This window comes from Sus scrofa, chromosome 8 (assembly GCF_054392235.1).
Source record: "Sus scrofa isolate SSC_HxYL_T2T_F1_AM1 chromosome 8, Sscrofa_HxYL_maternal_Yorkshire_Landrace_v2.0, whole genome shotgun sequence".
Lineage (NCBI taxonomy): Eukaryota > Metazoa > Chordata > Mammalia > Artiodactyla > Suidae > Sus > Sus scrofa.
Window position 1 is genome coordinate 107,554,500 of NC_139390.1, and position 13,585 is coordinate 107,568,084.

Sequence of the window (13,585 nt, forward strand, 5' to 3'; positions counted from 1 at the left end):
GACACAGTTTGATACCTGGGAGGATATGTATTTATAGAATATACTTTTTTGAATTGAACAGATTGGAGTAACACTAAGGAGTAATAAAGATTTTTTATTTTCGAAGTACTTTGATTAAATGTGTTTATTATTCAAATTAATAGTAACTACTTTTTGTGGTTTGGTTTAGGAACAAAAAAAAATGGAAAATTCAGTAAAAAAAAACCTTTTAAACCATGAATATTCACATAACTTAATTTTAATGATATAATATTTGAAACTCTCTTACTAGCTCTAATTTTTAGTATAACATATATAGGAATTATAGAATTCATTATAATTCTCAAAATCCATAAGTCTTGGTTTATTTAGTACCACAAAATAAAGTTACCATACATTTTCAGTTGTGTTGGTAAGAGATTTTACTAAAGAGATACAGGTCGTTAGAGTCTTCCTATAACAACCATCAGAGATTGTGATCATCAGTGGGCACAATTATAACAAGCTATAGTCAGTTAAGTACTCTCTGAAAAATAGTATGCCTATATAATAGGTTATCTACTGGCATTTAAGGATAAGATTATTTACTTCATCTAAGTGAGCTTTTCATAGTCCAATGATTGTTGAATTTGTCTTGATTCACTGTGGAACTGAGATTAAGGATGTAGTCTAGTTATGGTAAGAAATGGTAGAGAATTTTTAGCTCAGGAGACTTAGTTGAAGACATTATCAAAATTTTATGGCAGTAAAGTTTTTACATAGGTATATATAGTTAAAATTTAAAAAATAATTTAAAGAGAAATTCATATTCATTACAGAAAATGTAAAAAGCAGGGAAATAGATATATACCGTCATTTCTACAGATAACCACGTTTAATGTTAGAACATACATATCTTTTCAGGGTTTTTTTCTGTAAACAAAAAGGTAAATGTATATGCAGTTATGCATATATAGCAGATATTATAAATTTTTAAATTATATTGAAAATTTCTAGGGAAATGAAGGGCTAATTCTCCCCAGTCTATTCATGAACATGTATGTGACTGAATGAAATGTGGACATTATGTGCAGGTCCAAATATGAAGTGCAGCCTATTTACAAAAGAACACTTAATGAAGTTAAAATGAAATTAAATTATTCAAAGTATTCATTTGTAAAAATAGAAAGGCATTCATAACTTCAATTTTTAAATCACTAAAAAATGTATTTGCAAAATGACATTGGAGGGTTTAATGAATCTAATAGTTCTACTTTACATGTAAAATTAGCATAAACAATCTAATTCTACCAACTCATAGGATTATAAAAGGTAAATAAGATAATGATTATTAAAAGTTCCGTACAAATTAGAGTCATGATTTTTATAACATCTCATTGTCAAGATTCTACTTGTTAATTTATAACGGTCTGATTTCTGCATATGGATCTTGATGTGTATTATGTAGCAGTGTTATTTTGTTAGAGAAAAAAAATCAATGAAAATATTTCGCCTCTGGTAAAATGGAAAAAATAATAGTCACAAAAGACAAAAATATACCTACAATGAATTCAGAGACTATCCACATGGTTAGGAAGATCTTTATTCATTGAAACTACAAGTTGCATAACCCCTCAGTTTTCACCCTTAACTTTACCTGGCATTCTTCTTTCCTTAGACAGTTCTTTCATTTTTCTCAGAATTTATTTCAAGCTTTTCCATTCTCCTCAAATCCCTAACCTAACCACTTTCCTTTCTTCTCAGCAGTTGACCTAACCTCCTACGTAACAGAGGAAATAAAAGACATTAGAGGGGAAATCTCTTAACTTCTTGACATCAATACACTTACAAATTCTAATTTTATATAATTTCTTTCTTCTGAATCTTCAAATTCCTCCATGATACAATTCCTTCTGCACTCATGGACTCCTCTTCTTCTGCCCACCCTTGAATACTGGAGAGCATCTGTTCTTTCCTACTCAATCTTTTCTTCAGCTGCTATATACCTATCCTAGAGGATACTATCCATTGAAATGGCTTCAATTATCACTAAAATGCTGAGTCTTAAATTTCTATCATCAGTACAGCTTAACTAAGGATCAAAAAGCTATTAAATATTTTAGGTACCTTAAACTCAATATATCCCTTATAGAGCTCTTTACCTTTACTCCAAAATGTACTCTTGTTTTCCTTCTCCCTGTGAAACATACCACCATCCAGCTAGTTCTCAAAGCCAGGACTGGCTACATAATTTGCAAGGCTGAGTTTAAAATAAAAACCTGGATTGCTTTGTTCAAAAAGCTATAAAGAATTTAAAGATAGGAACAATAGCATTAAAGCAGTAGTGAGGCCCTTCTGGGCAAAGGGCCCCATGCAGCTGTACAGACTGCATGCTCATGAAGCTGATCCTTGTCAAAGCAGATACATGGCCATCATCTATCAACCATGATGTCCTGTACATTCTACTCCTAAGAAACTCTTGAAACCAACTACTTCCTTTCATCCCACCTTTATCATTCCCTAATTTAGACTTCTGTCCATATTCTTACTATAATCAGAGAATTATAAAATAGGTATCTGATTATGTCACCTCCCACTTAAAATTAAAAGCCTTAATGATTATTCTTGCTCCCAGGATAAAAGAAAACTTCTTCACCATGTTATTCAAAGATTGTATTAGATAAGCCACAGATTACTTCTTCAGCCTCACTTCTGTAATTTTCATCATTTCCTCCATGCCCAAGATATTACTGGACTACAAATGCATCCTGTGCTACCTCCATATTAGACCTTTCCACATAATGCTACACTCTTGCTGCAATATCTCACCCCTTCTACCCTATCACTTCTAGCCCCCTTATCAGGCTCATTCAAAGAAACTTTTCTTTTTTCCTAAATCTAGTTTTAGTGTTCTCTTTGTCCTAACCTCTTCCCTTTGGAGTTCTCTGCATTTCTGCCATCACAGAGTTTAGCATATTTTACTATAGCTTCCTGCTTGTCTGTAACCACCACCAAACTCTATGCCTATCAGAAGAGACTCCAGCTATTTATTCATCCTTGTATTCCCAGCACCTGACATTATGCAGACTAAGGACCTAAATAAACATTTTTAGTAGATAAAAACAACAACAAACAAAAATGTTGAAAACATATATATATGTATATATGCTTAAGGGCCACAGGTACAGCATATGGAAGTTTCCTGGCTCAGGGTCAAATCAGAGCTACAGCTGCTGGCCTACATCACAGCCACAGCAACGCCAGATCTGAGCTGCATCTGTGACTTACACTACAGCTCATGGCAATGCCAGATCCTTAACCTACTAAAAATATTTTATCAAAGGCAAAATATAACCAGAAATTTCATAATAATTATTAACTCTCTGGGAATAGAACCTTCTCATGTATCCCATAAATCTCATGTTCAATTTTGTATATTACACTTAGGTTATCTTTTTGGAAATTCAATATACCTAAATATTGGGAAGGAAATCAGATTTCCAAAAGTGCAAATAATTTTCAAGAAGAATATATTTGTATTAGCTACCAGGTTAATATAAAAATGATATATTTTAATGAATACACAATGACCAATTACGTATAAATCAACCAAAATTAAAAATGTATTTTAGTACCAGAATGAACAAAAAATCCACAAAGATTTTTTTTTTTTCATGGGCTTTGGCTCAATCAAATATAAATGGAGGCAAACTTTAAAAAAGTAGAATAACAAATAATATTTATTAAGCATTATATTAAGTTATTTAAAATTTACTATTCATTTAATCCTCAAAACAACTCTCTGTTATTTAAAACAACAGGTACTACTATTATTTTCATTTTACAGGTGAAAAAAGAGTCGTACAGATTCACTAATTTGCCTAAGGTCATACATATGGCAGAAGATGTAAATGGAATTCAAACTCATGGCTTGAGTCTATGCTGTTAACCATCACATATCATGATATAGCAGCTTAGATCCAATCAATCAATACATTAAAAAATGTTAAACTACCACAAAAAATGGTTCCCTATTAATAATTATCTGTATGCTAAGACATATGCCAATAATGTTGTAGTGAACAGTGTCTATTTTGAAACGACTTCTACTTCAATTAATATCACTGTTAATAAGGTACCATAGCATGCTTGTAAAAAAGGTATTTATGAATACTCCTATTCATGAGAGATCCCTCAAACTGAAAATATATTTTTTTGTCTCTTAAGAAAATTAAAATCTTGTGAACAAGAAGCAGGTACTTCTTTGATCCAAATAGTACCTACCAAAACAAACTTAGGTGATATATATCACTCACCACAGGATTATACACTGAGGAAATCTTCAGGGCGATAAAGGAACATATTGCAACTGACTTTACTCTCAGTACATAGAATTAGGTAGATTACTCAACTTCCCACTCAAAAGCCATCATCAGATTTTTTCAGTGTCTTTAAATCCATTCCCAGAAACTCCCAAGGTCTGAAGCAACCCTGTTAACTTATTTAGATTTCTTAAAGGCCATCAAAAGTCACCGACTTATGGGAAGAATATCCAAATGAAATAAAGTGACACTCCTTGTAGAATGCTTTGCCAGCTGTTAGATAAGGGACCAGGTTTCTTAATTTCTGTGAGACTGTTTCCTTACCTACAAAACAGTATGAAAAATATCTACTTTAACTGGTTTACTGTGCAAATTGAAATGAGAGAGCATATGGAAACTACTTAGCCTGACACATAGAAAATGAATTTTTAAATTAAAAACAAGTAATGGGTGTCTTTTCTTTACTATTCTGAATTTCCATAACCTCTCTGTTCTCCAAATCTTTAACACTTACTGTATCAAACCACTCAGTACTACATATCAAAAGCATGGATTTTCACAAAAATTCATTCATTCAATGTTGGTGAGAATGCTTCCTGGCACTAGACAAATTCTGAACAAAAGGACATAAGATGAAAATATATATATATATATTCCTACAGAGCATCAGTAATGTTTCTGGTGAGGGTTGATTTTTCTGAATATACTTTCAGGTTAAAGACAGAAGAAGAAAAATTTATTTCTGAATGAAGCAAGGCTTTAGGCTCAAAAGTATTTTTCTTTTCTACTCAATTTATGAAATTATATAAAATCTTACTGGTCTTTCCCTTCCTAAGAAATGAAAAACATGAATGCTACTCTTCATGTTTCTACAGATTGGCAGACTGACACCATGCATACAAAGCAAATTTACTAACGTAACAATTTTTTCGTTATTTTCCCCTGGTGATACTTAAACCGTTTCTTCTTTATTTGTTTATTTTTATTTTTTATTGTTTTGTCTTTTTTGCCTTTTCTAGGGCCGCTCCCACGGCCTATGGAGGTACCCAGGCTAGAGGTCTAATCGGAGCTGTAGCCACTGGCCTACGCCAGAGCCACAGCAAGGCGGGATCCAAGCCATGTCTGTGACCTACACCACAGCTCATGGCAACGCCAGCTCCTTAACCCACTGAGCAAGGCCAGGGATTGAACCTGCAACCTCATGGTTCCTAGTTGGATTCGTTACCACTAAGCCATGACAGGAACTCCAAAACCGTTCCTTCTTTAAACACTTGTTCTTATTCCAAGAAGAGTCATAAACTGAATTTCTTTGAAGGGATGGCACAATTTTTGTTGTATGATTCCACAGGGAGAACCATGACAATATAAATATTTTAGAAATGGGGAATGTTCCTAGAAAAAAAGACAAAAAGCTTAAATCTTCATTGTTTATTTTGAGCTATAAATTCTATGCATTTCTATTAGAAGTGCTATGTAGATGCTGACCAAGACTAAAATAGACAGAAAGATACAGATGGTGTAGTTTACTCAATATATGTTAGACTATATTGGCAAATGTGTGTGTGTTCAGTGTACATGAGGCAAATCATATGGTGGGGGGGAGAAGAGGGAAAAATGAAACTTGCTTCTGGGTTAATACTGAGCCATAGATACTTAATAAGCTTAAGCTTATTAAGAATAGAGTTTAATAAGAACATTGGAGAAAATAAGGCATTGTGTGTACAATGAATGATGGGTGCTCCAATCTCTAATCTTCTAGTTTCTGGTTTGACATTTTCCAGCTTACCCTTCTCCTGACAGACTCGCATCAATCCAGGCCAGTTTAAAAATACAAAAAGGTGAGTCACCAAGTTGAGGAAATCAGAAGATTCTATTTAGGTATTAGCCAAAAAACTGGAAAAGCTCTGAAGAAACTGGATTCCTGACCATGGGTAAGGACCTTACATACACAACCATTTTAGATTCTTTGAGATCTCAGAAATTTTTGTGCAATAGAATACGGAGGAAGGGTCATAGATATGACGTGCATCAACCATCACACTGAAGAAGAAAAGGGAGATATCATCAGGTTTCCCAAAGAAATACTTAGAGTTAAACAAGCATTTCATGTATAGGGATGACTAATGAGAAACTGCCGATACATTATGTGTAACAGGAGAAAAAAATTTCAACATTAGAATTGAAAAGAAAAAATACAACAATTGAAGGTGTTATAAACAAAATTTTAAGTGCTAAAGTCAGATATTTATCCATGACGCTTTAATATTTTTTTTTCCCTAGAGAAATTGTAATAATACCTATTGCATCTTAAGGGCTCACTCCGTAACAGGCTCAAGGCTAGGTTACCTCATACAATCCATCAACATTTCTGAAAAGGAGGTGGTATCCCTATTTTACAGATGAGCAAACAGTGCCTCATAACACAATAAAGCTCCAAAGAGAATTCAAATCCAGCTTTAAATTATTTAAGACCCAATTATACTATAGATTATTTTAAGGGAAAAACAAAGAAAAAAAAGATATGCTATCCTGTGTTATGTAAACCGCTCTTGTTTTTTCAGCTACTGGGAGATTAATATGAAGAGGGCACCTAAAGAACTGCCATTCTTCTACAATAATGGCCATGAGAATGGAGTGAAATTTATGGCAGATTGCTAAAATTAATATATCTATACAATACACTGTTTTAGACTGATATGAAATCAATATATGTATAGAGTCTCAAGAAAATTCATAATTTAATGCTGAAATAAATTACATATATAATTTTTAAAAATTACATATATATCTGCTTTGTCCAAATGTTAACATCTATCTAAAGCTATTCAAATCAAATATATTTATTTACATGACAAATGTTCATTACAACTTGACAGTACCAAAAACCATCCTAAGGCTAGGCCATGGATAAAACATGATCTCTGCCCTTGCAACTACCAAGGATGCATGCATCTATCACATTCATTCTTTCATTTTTATATTCCACAAATGAGTAACTCTATGTAACAGGTAGTTTCTCTGTGCTAACTAGTATCAAGAAGCAACTAAACTTTATAGTAATGTAGATATTTAATGCTAACACCAACCTCTCTTTCTGAATTCTGCACAAACGTATAATATTCGCTGTATTCTCTCCCAACTACTGAAAACATTAAAGAAAGGGGAAGAATGTCAAGAAGTTTTGGGTGATGAGATGAGTCAAAAAGCCTATCCAAATAGCCTAAAGTTCAAAGGACAATACTGCCTAGGAATGATATTCGAATACATTTCCCTCCATTTTGAGGAGGGACTATGCTTGCTTCAAAGAAAGCAGCAAGTTACTGAACTGTGCTATTAAGTTCCTAATGTTCAGCTTTCACACATCTGGGGTAAGTGGGGTTCTCGTTAAACAGAGGACCTGTATTTTTCATTCTCATTCCTACTTCTAACTTCAGACTGCATTTACATATGACCCAGGCCAAAATTTGGTGTTTTCTTTTTCATTTTGATAAATATTTGGAATTAGCTTTAAAAAGAAAAAAATACATATAGAAGGGCAAAAATACACGGAATGTTCATAGGGTCAAAGGTAATAGTCGATGATGAATCTCAAATCCAAATTTGCAAATACTAACGTATATGCTAAGTGACTGAATAATAAAATAATTTTATGCTTGCTTATCAATTCAAAATTGAAATTACCTTTTCCAATTTCCTAATCAACTTAGCAGACATTTAGCATAATCAACCATTTTTAAAACACCTGCAATAATAGGGTGACAATAAGTAAACAGTTCTAGTTCACTGGGAAATTATTCTTTTTGTTTTGCCAGAACTTTCCATAGGATAATTTTTTTTTTTTTTTTTTTTTTTTTTTTTTTTGTCTTTTTGCCTTTTCTAGGGCTGCTCCCACGGCATATGGAGGTTCCCAGGCTAGGGGTCTAATCAGAGTTGTAGCCACTGGCCTATGCCAGAGCCACAGCAACACAGGATCTGAGCCGTGTCTGCAACCTACACCACAGCTCACGGCAACACCGGCTCCTTAACCCACTGAGCAAGGGCAGGGACCGAACCCGCAACCTCATGGTTTCTAGTCGGATTCGTTAACAACTGTGCCACAAAAGGAACTCCCAAGGATAAATTTTTAGATATCTGAAGGCAATAACTGTATCTGCATGTATTCTTCTCTTCTCCAGGGTAAAATCATGCTCAGATCCATTCCTGCTATGTCTAAAATTATTCATAAACTGTGAAGAATGCCAAAGTTGTATATTATATTCTAGATGTGATCTGACCAGGACAGAGTACCGCAAAACTATTAGTTTATATGATCTGGATGCCATAATTAATGCAGCATGAACACTTTTAGGTAGGCTCATGACAATGTTGACTTACATTAAATGTGAGCTCAAATTTCCATTTAACACCAAACAAATAAAATCTTTTACATCCTATATGTTTACTTTGATGAACTGAAATGTAAAATTTATGGTTGTTTACAGTAAACTTCATTTAGGGGAAGAATGTTACATACAATGTTAGGATTATTTTTCATACTACCATAAATGTCAAGATTAATACCTTGTCAAGATTTATTTAAAAAAGAAATACATATATGGAGCAATGTAATAATCAGCAATCCACTTAAAGAGAAAGGATCCAAAGGATTAATTTAAACAGATTTAAATAAAACCCAAATTTAATTCAGCAATTTTTCAATTTAGAGATTTATGATGCCTCTGGCATTGCAAGAAAGGATTGCTTTTATTTATTTATTTTTAATTCATCCTCTGAGGAAGTTGTATGACACAGACAGGTGTAGAGTTCTGACTCAATAAATAAACCTGAACCATCATCCTATATCAATCATTTGGAAGACTATTTGCATTATTTTCTACTATGATGTTGGATTGTAAGTAAAAAAGCGAAGCCAGAATTCTAAGTACAAAATCCATTAAATCATGTACATCTAATACTCCCAGTCACTGAAACTGAAAACAGATTCTATTTTAAAAATAATAATAATATAAGAGCGGCTGACAAAAGACGGATTTCCTCACTTAGTCATCCTCCTGTATTAACAGCTTAATTTCCTACCTGTCATTCACTCATTCAAATGGTGGATGTTCTGTAAACAAGTTTGTTTGCTTTGTATAACAAAGACTGAAGGGAAGAAAGAAAATATAGTACAGTATTTTCCTGAAACAGTTACCAAAATGTTAGCCTTCATGAGCTATGATATGCCAAAGAAAAGGGTAAATTCCTCAATCCAGCAGTGACCTGTCAGTTGATTATTTGCCTATTCCTGAGGGCTCTCTGAGCACCTGAGCAATCCACCTGTGATTTACCACAGTATTCTGGAGAATACTCCACAAAGAGCTGACAGAGTGGGACTATTATTCTGACATGTAAATCTGACACATCTCGATCGCAATGAACAGGACAAATTACCATGTTTTATGCTTTGTGTGTCATGAAAAGAAAAGAGAATGTAGTTATCCAACTTTAGTCCAATCCCTATGGGATATTTATTTACTTCTTTGTGGGCACAGTATAAACTATTTGTCTTATTTTGGAAATCTATTCCTCTGCTATGGCTGAAAAGCAATGGATCTCAATTTGAAAATGAAAAAGTTTATAGTAAAAAAATAAGCTTAGAAATTGAATAGAATGTATAATATAAGCTACATGATTCAGAAAATTAGTAACCATTCACAGGATAAGTTGTTCCCAAATTGCTCTTATTTATGCCCTACAAGCAGTGTAAAAATGTGTCAATATTTACAGAACATAAAATACAACACACATTTTTACCTAAATGGAAGATAAAAGTTCACTTCATAATGACTAGTCATTCCTTCATTAAAGTTTTAAATAAAGTACATTAATCCAAGTGTTATTTTATCAATCTGATATTTTCAAACTCACTGAGTATCTTAATTCTTTAATATGAAGATTAAGCCAGCACTAAATATACTCTTCATTATTATATTTGTAAAACTACATTTATACTTTCAGTTTCTCTGAATCATAATGCTGTTGAATGGATCAGACTTGAACCTTCAAATGTCAGTTTGATTTTCTCAGATCTTTAAACTCATTTGATTCCAGAAAGAAAAAAGATTATTGTGCCCAAGGCTAAAAAAATCAAAACACAAAATAAAGGCTGTTTAAAAGAAGTTTGTTCAGAACCATTTCATTGCTGGTTTTAATAATTTTTTTCTTTTTGGCTGTGACTGCAGCATATGGAAGCTTCCAGGCCAGGTACTGAACCCACGTCACAGCAGTGACCCAAACAATGATAGCAACGGATCCTTAACCACTAGGCCACCAGGGAACTCCATGAATCTTTTTGAAAGACTCTGAGTAGAAGAAAGAAAAAGACAGCAAAGAGAAAGCTGCCAGACTCAATATTTAGATCATTTAGTTCTATATTCCTGGAAATAACATTCTTCATAATAGACATCAAATTTTTGTTTAATTTCTGAAAAATATGTTTTGTCCATTTGAGAAGACTAATTCAATCAAAGCTGGAAAAGACAGCTTTAAAAATTCCAAAATTATACCTGTTATAATACCTCACAGATAATAGGAAACTTTTAGGTGTTTAGGAAATAAAAGATATTTCCATGTCAATGGTAAGGTTCGAGTTTGACAAAAATTAATAAGAGTTCTTTGATGTATGCATCTATCTATCTACCTACCTCCCCTAAATTTGAATCTATTCAACTCTAGCGTACTAGAAAAAAATGTAAAATTTATTTTTGTTATTATTACTCACTAATAGCTAAAGTATGGTTCCCAGTCTGTAGACTGCAGACATCTGTGTTTTAAGACTCTCCATGAATACCAAACATTATCTAAAAAATGAATAAATATGACTTTTGCATATATATATATGCTATTTTTTTAATATATGTACACAGTGCTGTAATTACAAAAACAAAATCATTTAAAAGTGTTACACAGTTCTCGGTATTTTTTCCAGAAAATATTTTTTCAGTTACATTTAGAAAATTTAATTGCAATCATGTGGGAATCCACAAATTGTTTTGATGTGACAAACTAGTTCCACAAACTCAAAAAAGCTTAAAATTTCTAGAATAAATATTTAATGAGCTATTTTAAGAAGTAATGAAGATGCCTTAAAAAAATGAAAAAAAGCACATTTTAAAAACTAAATTAGAACCCCAAAGATATGATAATAAGTAGACTTAAAAACCATATGCTTAAAAGAATAAGAGATTTGTCATAAGCACTACAACTGTCTGAAGTAAAACACAGTAGCATTACAGTCAAACATGCCTACCCTGAGCCAGCTTGCCAGAGTAAAAATCCCAGCTCTGCCATATATTAGCTATGTGATCTTGGGCAATCATAAATCACTTTGCATCTCAGATTTCTCATCTGTTATCAATAATCTCAAATTGAATTTAGAAAATAATTTCAAGAAAAGAGGCATGAGGAAGTTCCCATTGTGGCTCAGCAGTAACAAACCTGACTAGTATCCATGAAGACGCAGGTTCGATCCCTGGCCTTGCTCAGTGGGCTAAGAATCTGGCATTGCTGTGAGCTGTGGTGTAGATCACAGATGTGGCTCAGATTTGGCATTGCTGTGGCTGTGGTGTATGCTGGCAGCTATGGCTCTGATTCAACCCCCTACCCTGGCACTTTCATATGCCTGCTGCTCTGACTCAACCCCTAGCCAGGCACTTTCATATATCATGGGGGGAGGGGCATAAAAAGACAAAAAAAGAAAAAAAAAAAAAAGAAAAAAAAAGAAGAAGAGGAAGAAAAAAGAGGCATGAACATTCAAGTTATTTTCCACATACTTATACACTACAGGCTAAAAGTATTATAGAACAAAACAAATGATTAAAAGGTAATAGGGTAATAGGTAGTACAGAAAAGATTAAGTAAAGAGGAAGAGGCTAAAGAGTAACTAACCTTAGGATGCCTTCTGAGGCACACACCTAGCAATATACACTTTATTTTCTTGACCTAGACAGTTGTTAAGTTTTCTACACTTAATTTTAAGTTCTAAAATATTAACTCTGAGTAGAACCGCTAAAGTGAAGTGTGAATATTGTAATCACTAGGACGACTAATAAAAAAAAGCATACAAAGAAACACAATAATAAAGCAATATATGAATTAAAATGGAGTATTGAAAACGGTCCAATAATTAAAAAGGAGGAAGAAAAGAAAATACAGGAATGAAGAACAGAAATGCAATTAAAACACAGAAATTAAACCCCAAAATACTGACAGTTATACTAAATGTAAACGGTATAAACACACCAATTAACCTGAGATTCTCAGAGTGTATAATAAGACCTAACTAAATATTATCTATATGAAACTGAAACGAAATAAAACAATAGATAAATTAAAAGTAAAAGAATGGAAAAAGCTATCTCAATGGTAGCAAAGTACATTCTTTTAAAAAACACATGGACCATTCAGTAAGATAGGATAGCATTCTGGATCATGAAACAGATCTACCAAATTTAAAAGAAATGAAATCATATGAAGTGTGTTTCTGACCTTAATAATTAGTAGTTAAAAACACTAAGATATCTGGAAGGTTCCCAAATATTTGGAAATTAAGTAACACACTTCTAAATAATCCATTATCAAACAGGACATCTTAGGGGAGAAACATGAAAATATGTGAGGTGAATGAAAATTAAAATAAAACATATCAAAAATTTGTGAAATACAGCTGATGTAGTACTTAGAAGGGAATCTATGGTATCTGAAGAAAGGTTTCAAATCAATAATCTAAGTTTTCACCTATAAAACATGAATAAGAAGACCAAACAATACCTGGAGGAAGAAGGAAGGAAGGAAAGGAGGGAGGGAGGGAGGAAATAAGTACAAGAATAGAGATCAATTAAATTGAAAACCAAAAAGCAATAGAGAAAAATAAATGAAACATAACCTGGGTCTTTGAAAAGATCAACAAAATTGATAAACCTCTACTAAGACTGACATATGAAAAAAGAAAAACAAAAAACACACAAATTGCCAATATCAGGAAGGAAAAACATTTTACCCAGACTTTCAAAGACTTAAAAAGATAAAACAGTGAACAACTCTATGGATATAAATTTAACAACATAGATGAAATGAACAAAATTCCTTCAAGTTATAAACTTACAAAACTTTTCTGGGATGAAATAACCAGAATTTTTTTTTATTTATTAAAGGTACTGAATTCATAGTAAAACAAAAACAAACTACAACAAACAAAACTCCAGACCCAGAGGGTATTAGTGGAGAATTCTACAAAATTTGTAAGGAAGAAATAGTAATTCTAAACA

General features: G+C 32.8%; 1 protein-coding gene across 7 annotated transcripts in view; it reads right to left on the reverse strand.

Moving 5' to 3' along the window:
• Positions 1-13,585, reverse strand: part of AFG2A (AFG2 AAA ATPase homolog A) — a 324,349-nt gene that overhangs the window by 167,073 nt on the left and 143,691 nt on the right. The window contains exon 15 of one of the 7 annotated variants that reach the window (XM_084970687.1): positions 1,827-4,604. Within the exon in view, the coding sequence (XP_084826813.1) occupies positions 4,578-4,604 (27 nt within the window). The 3' untranslated portion in view covers positions 1,827-4,577. 7 annotated transcript variants of the gene reach the window in all.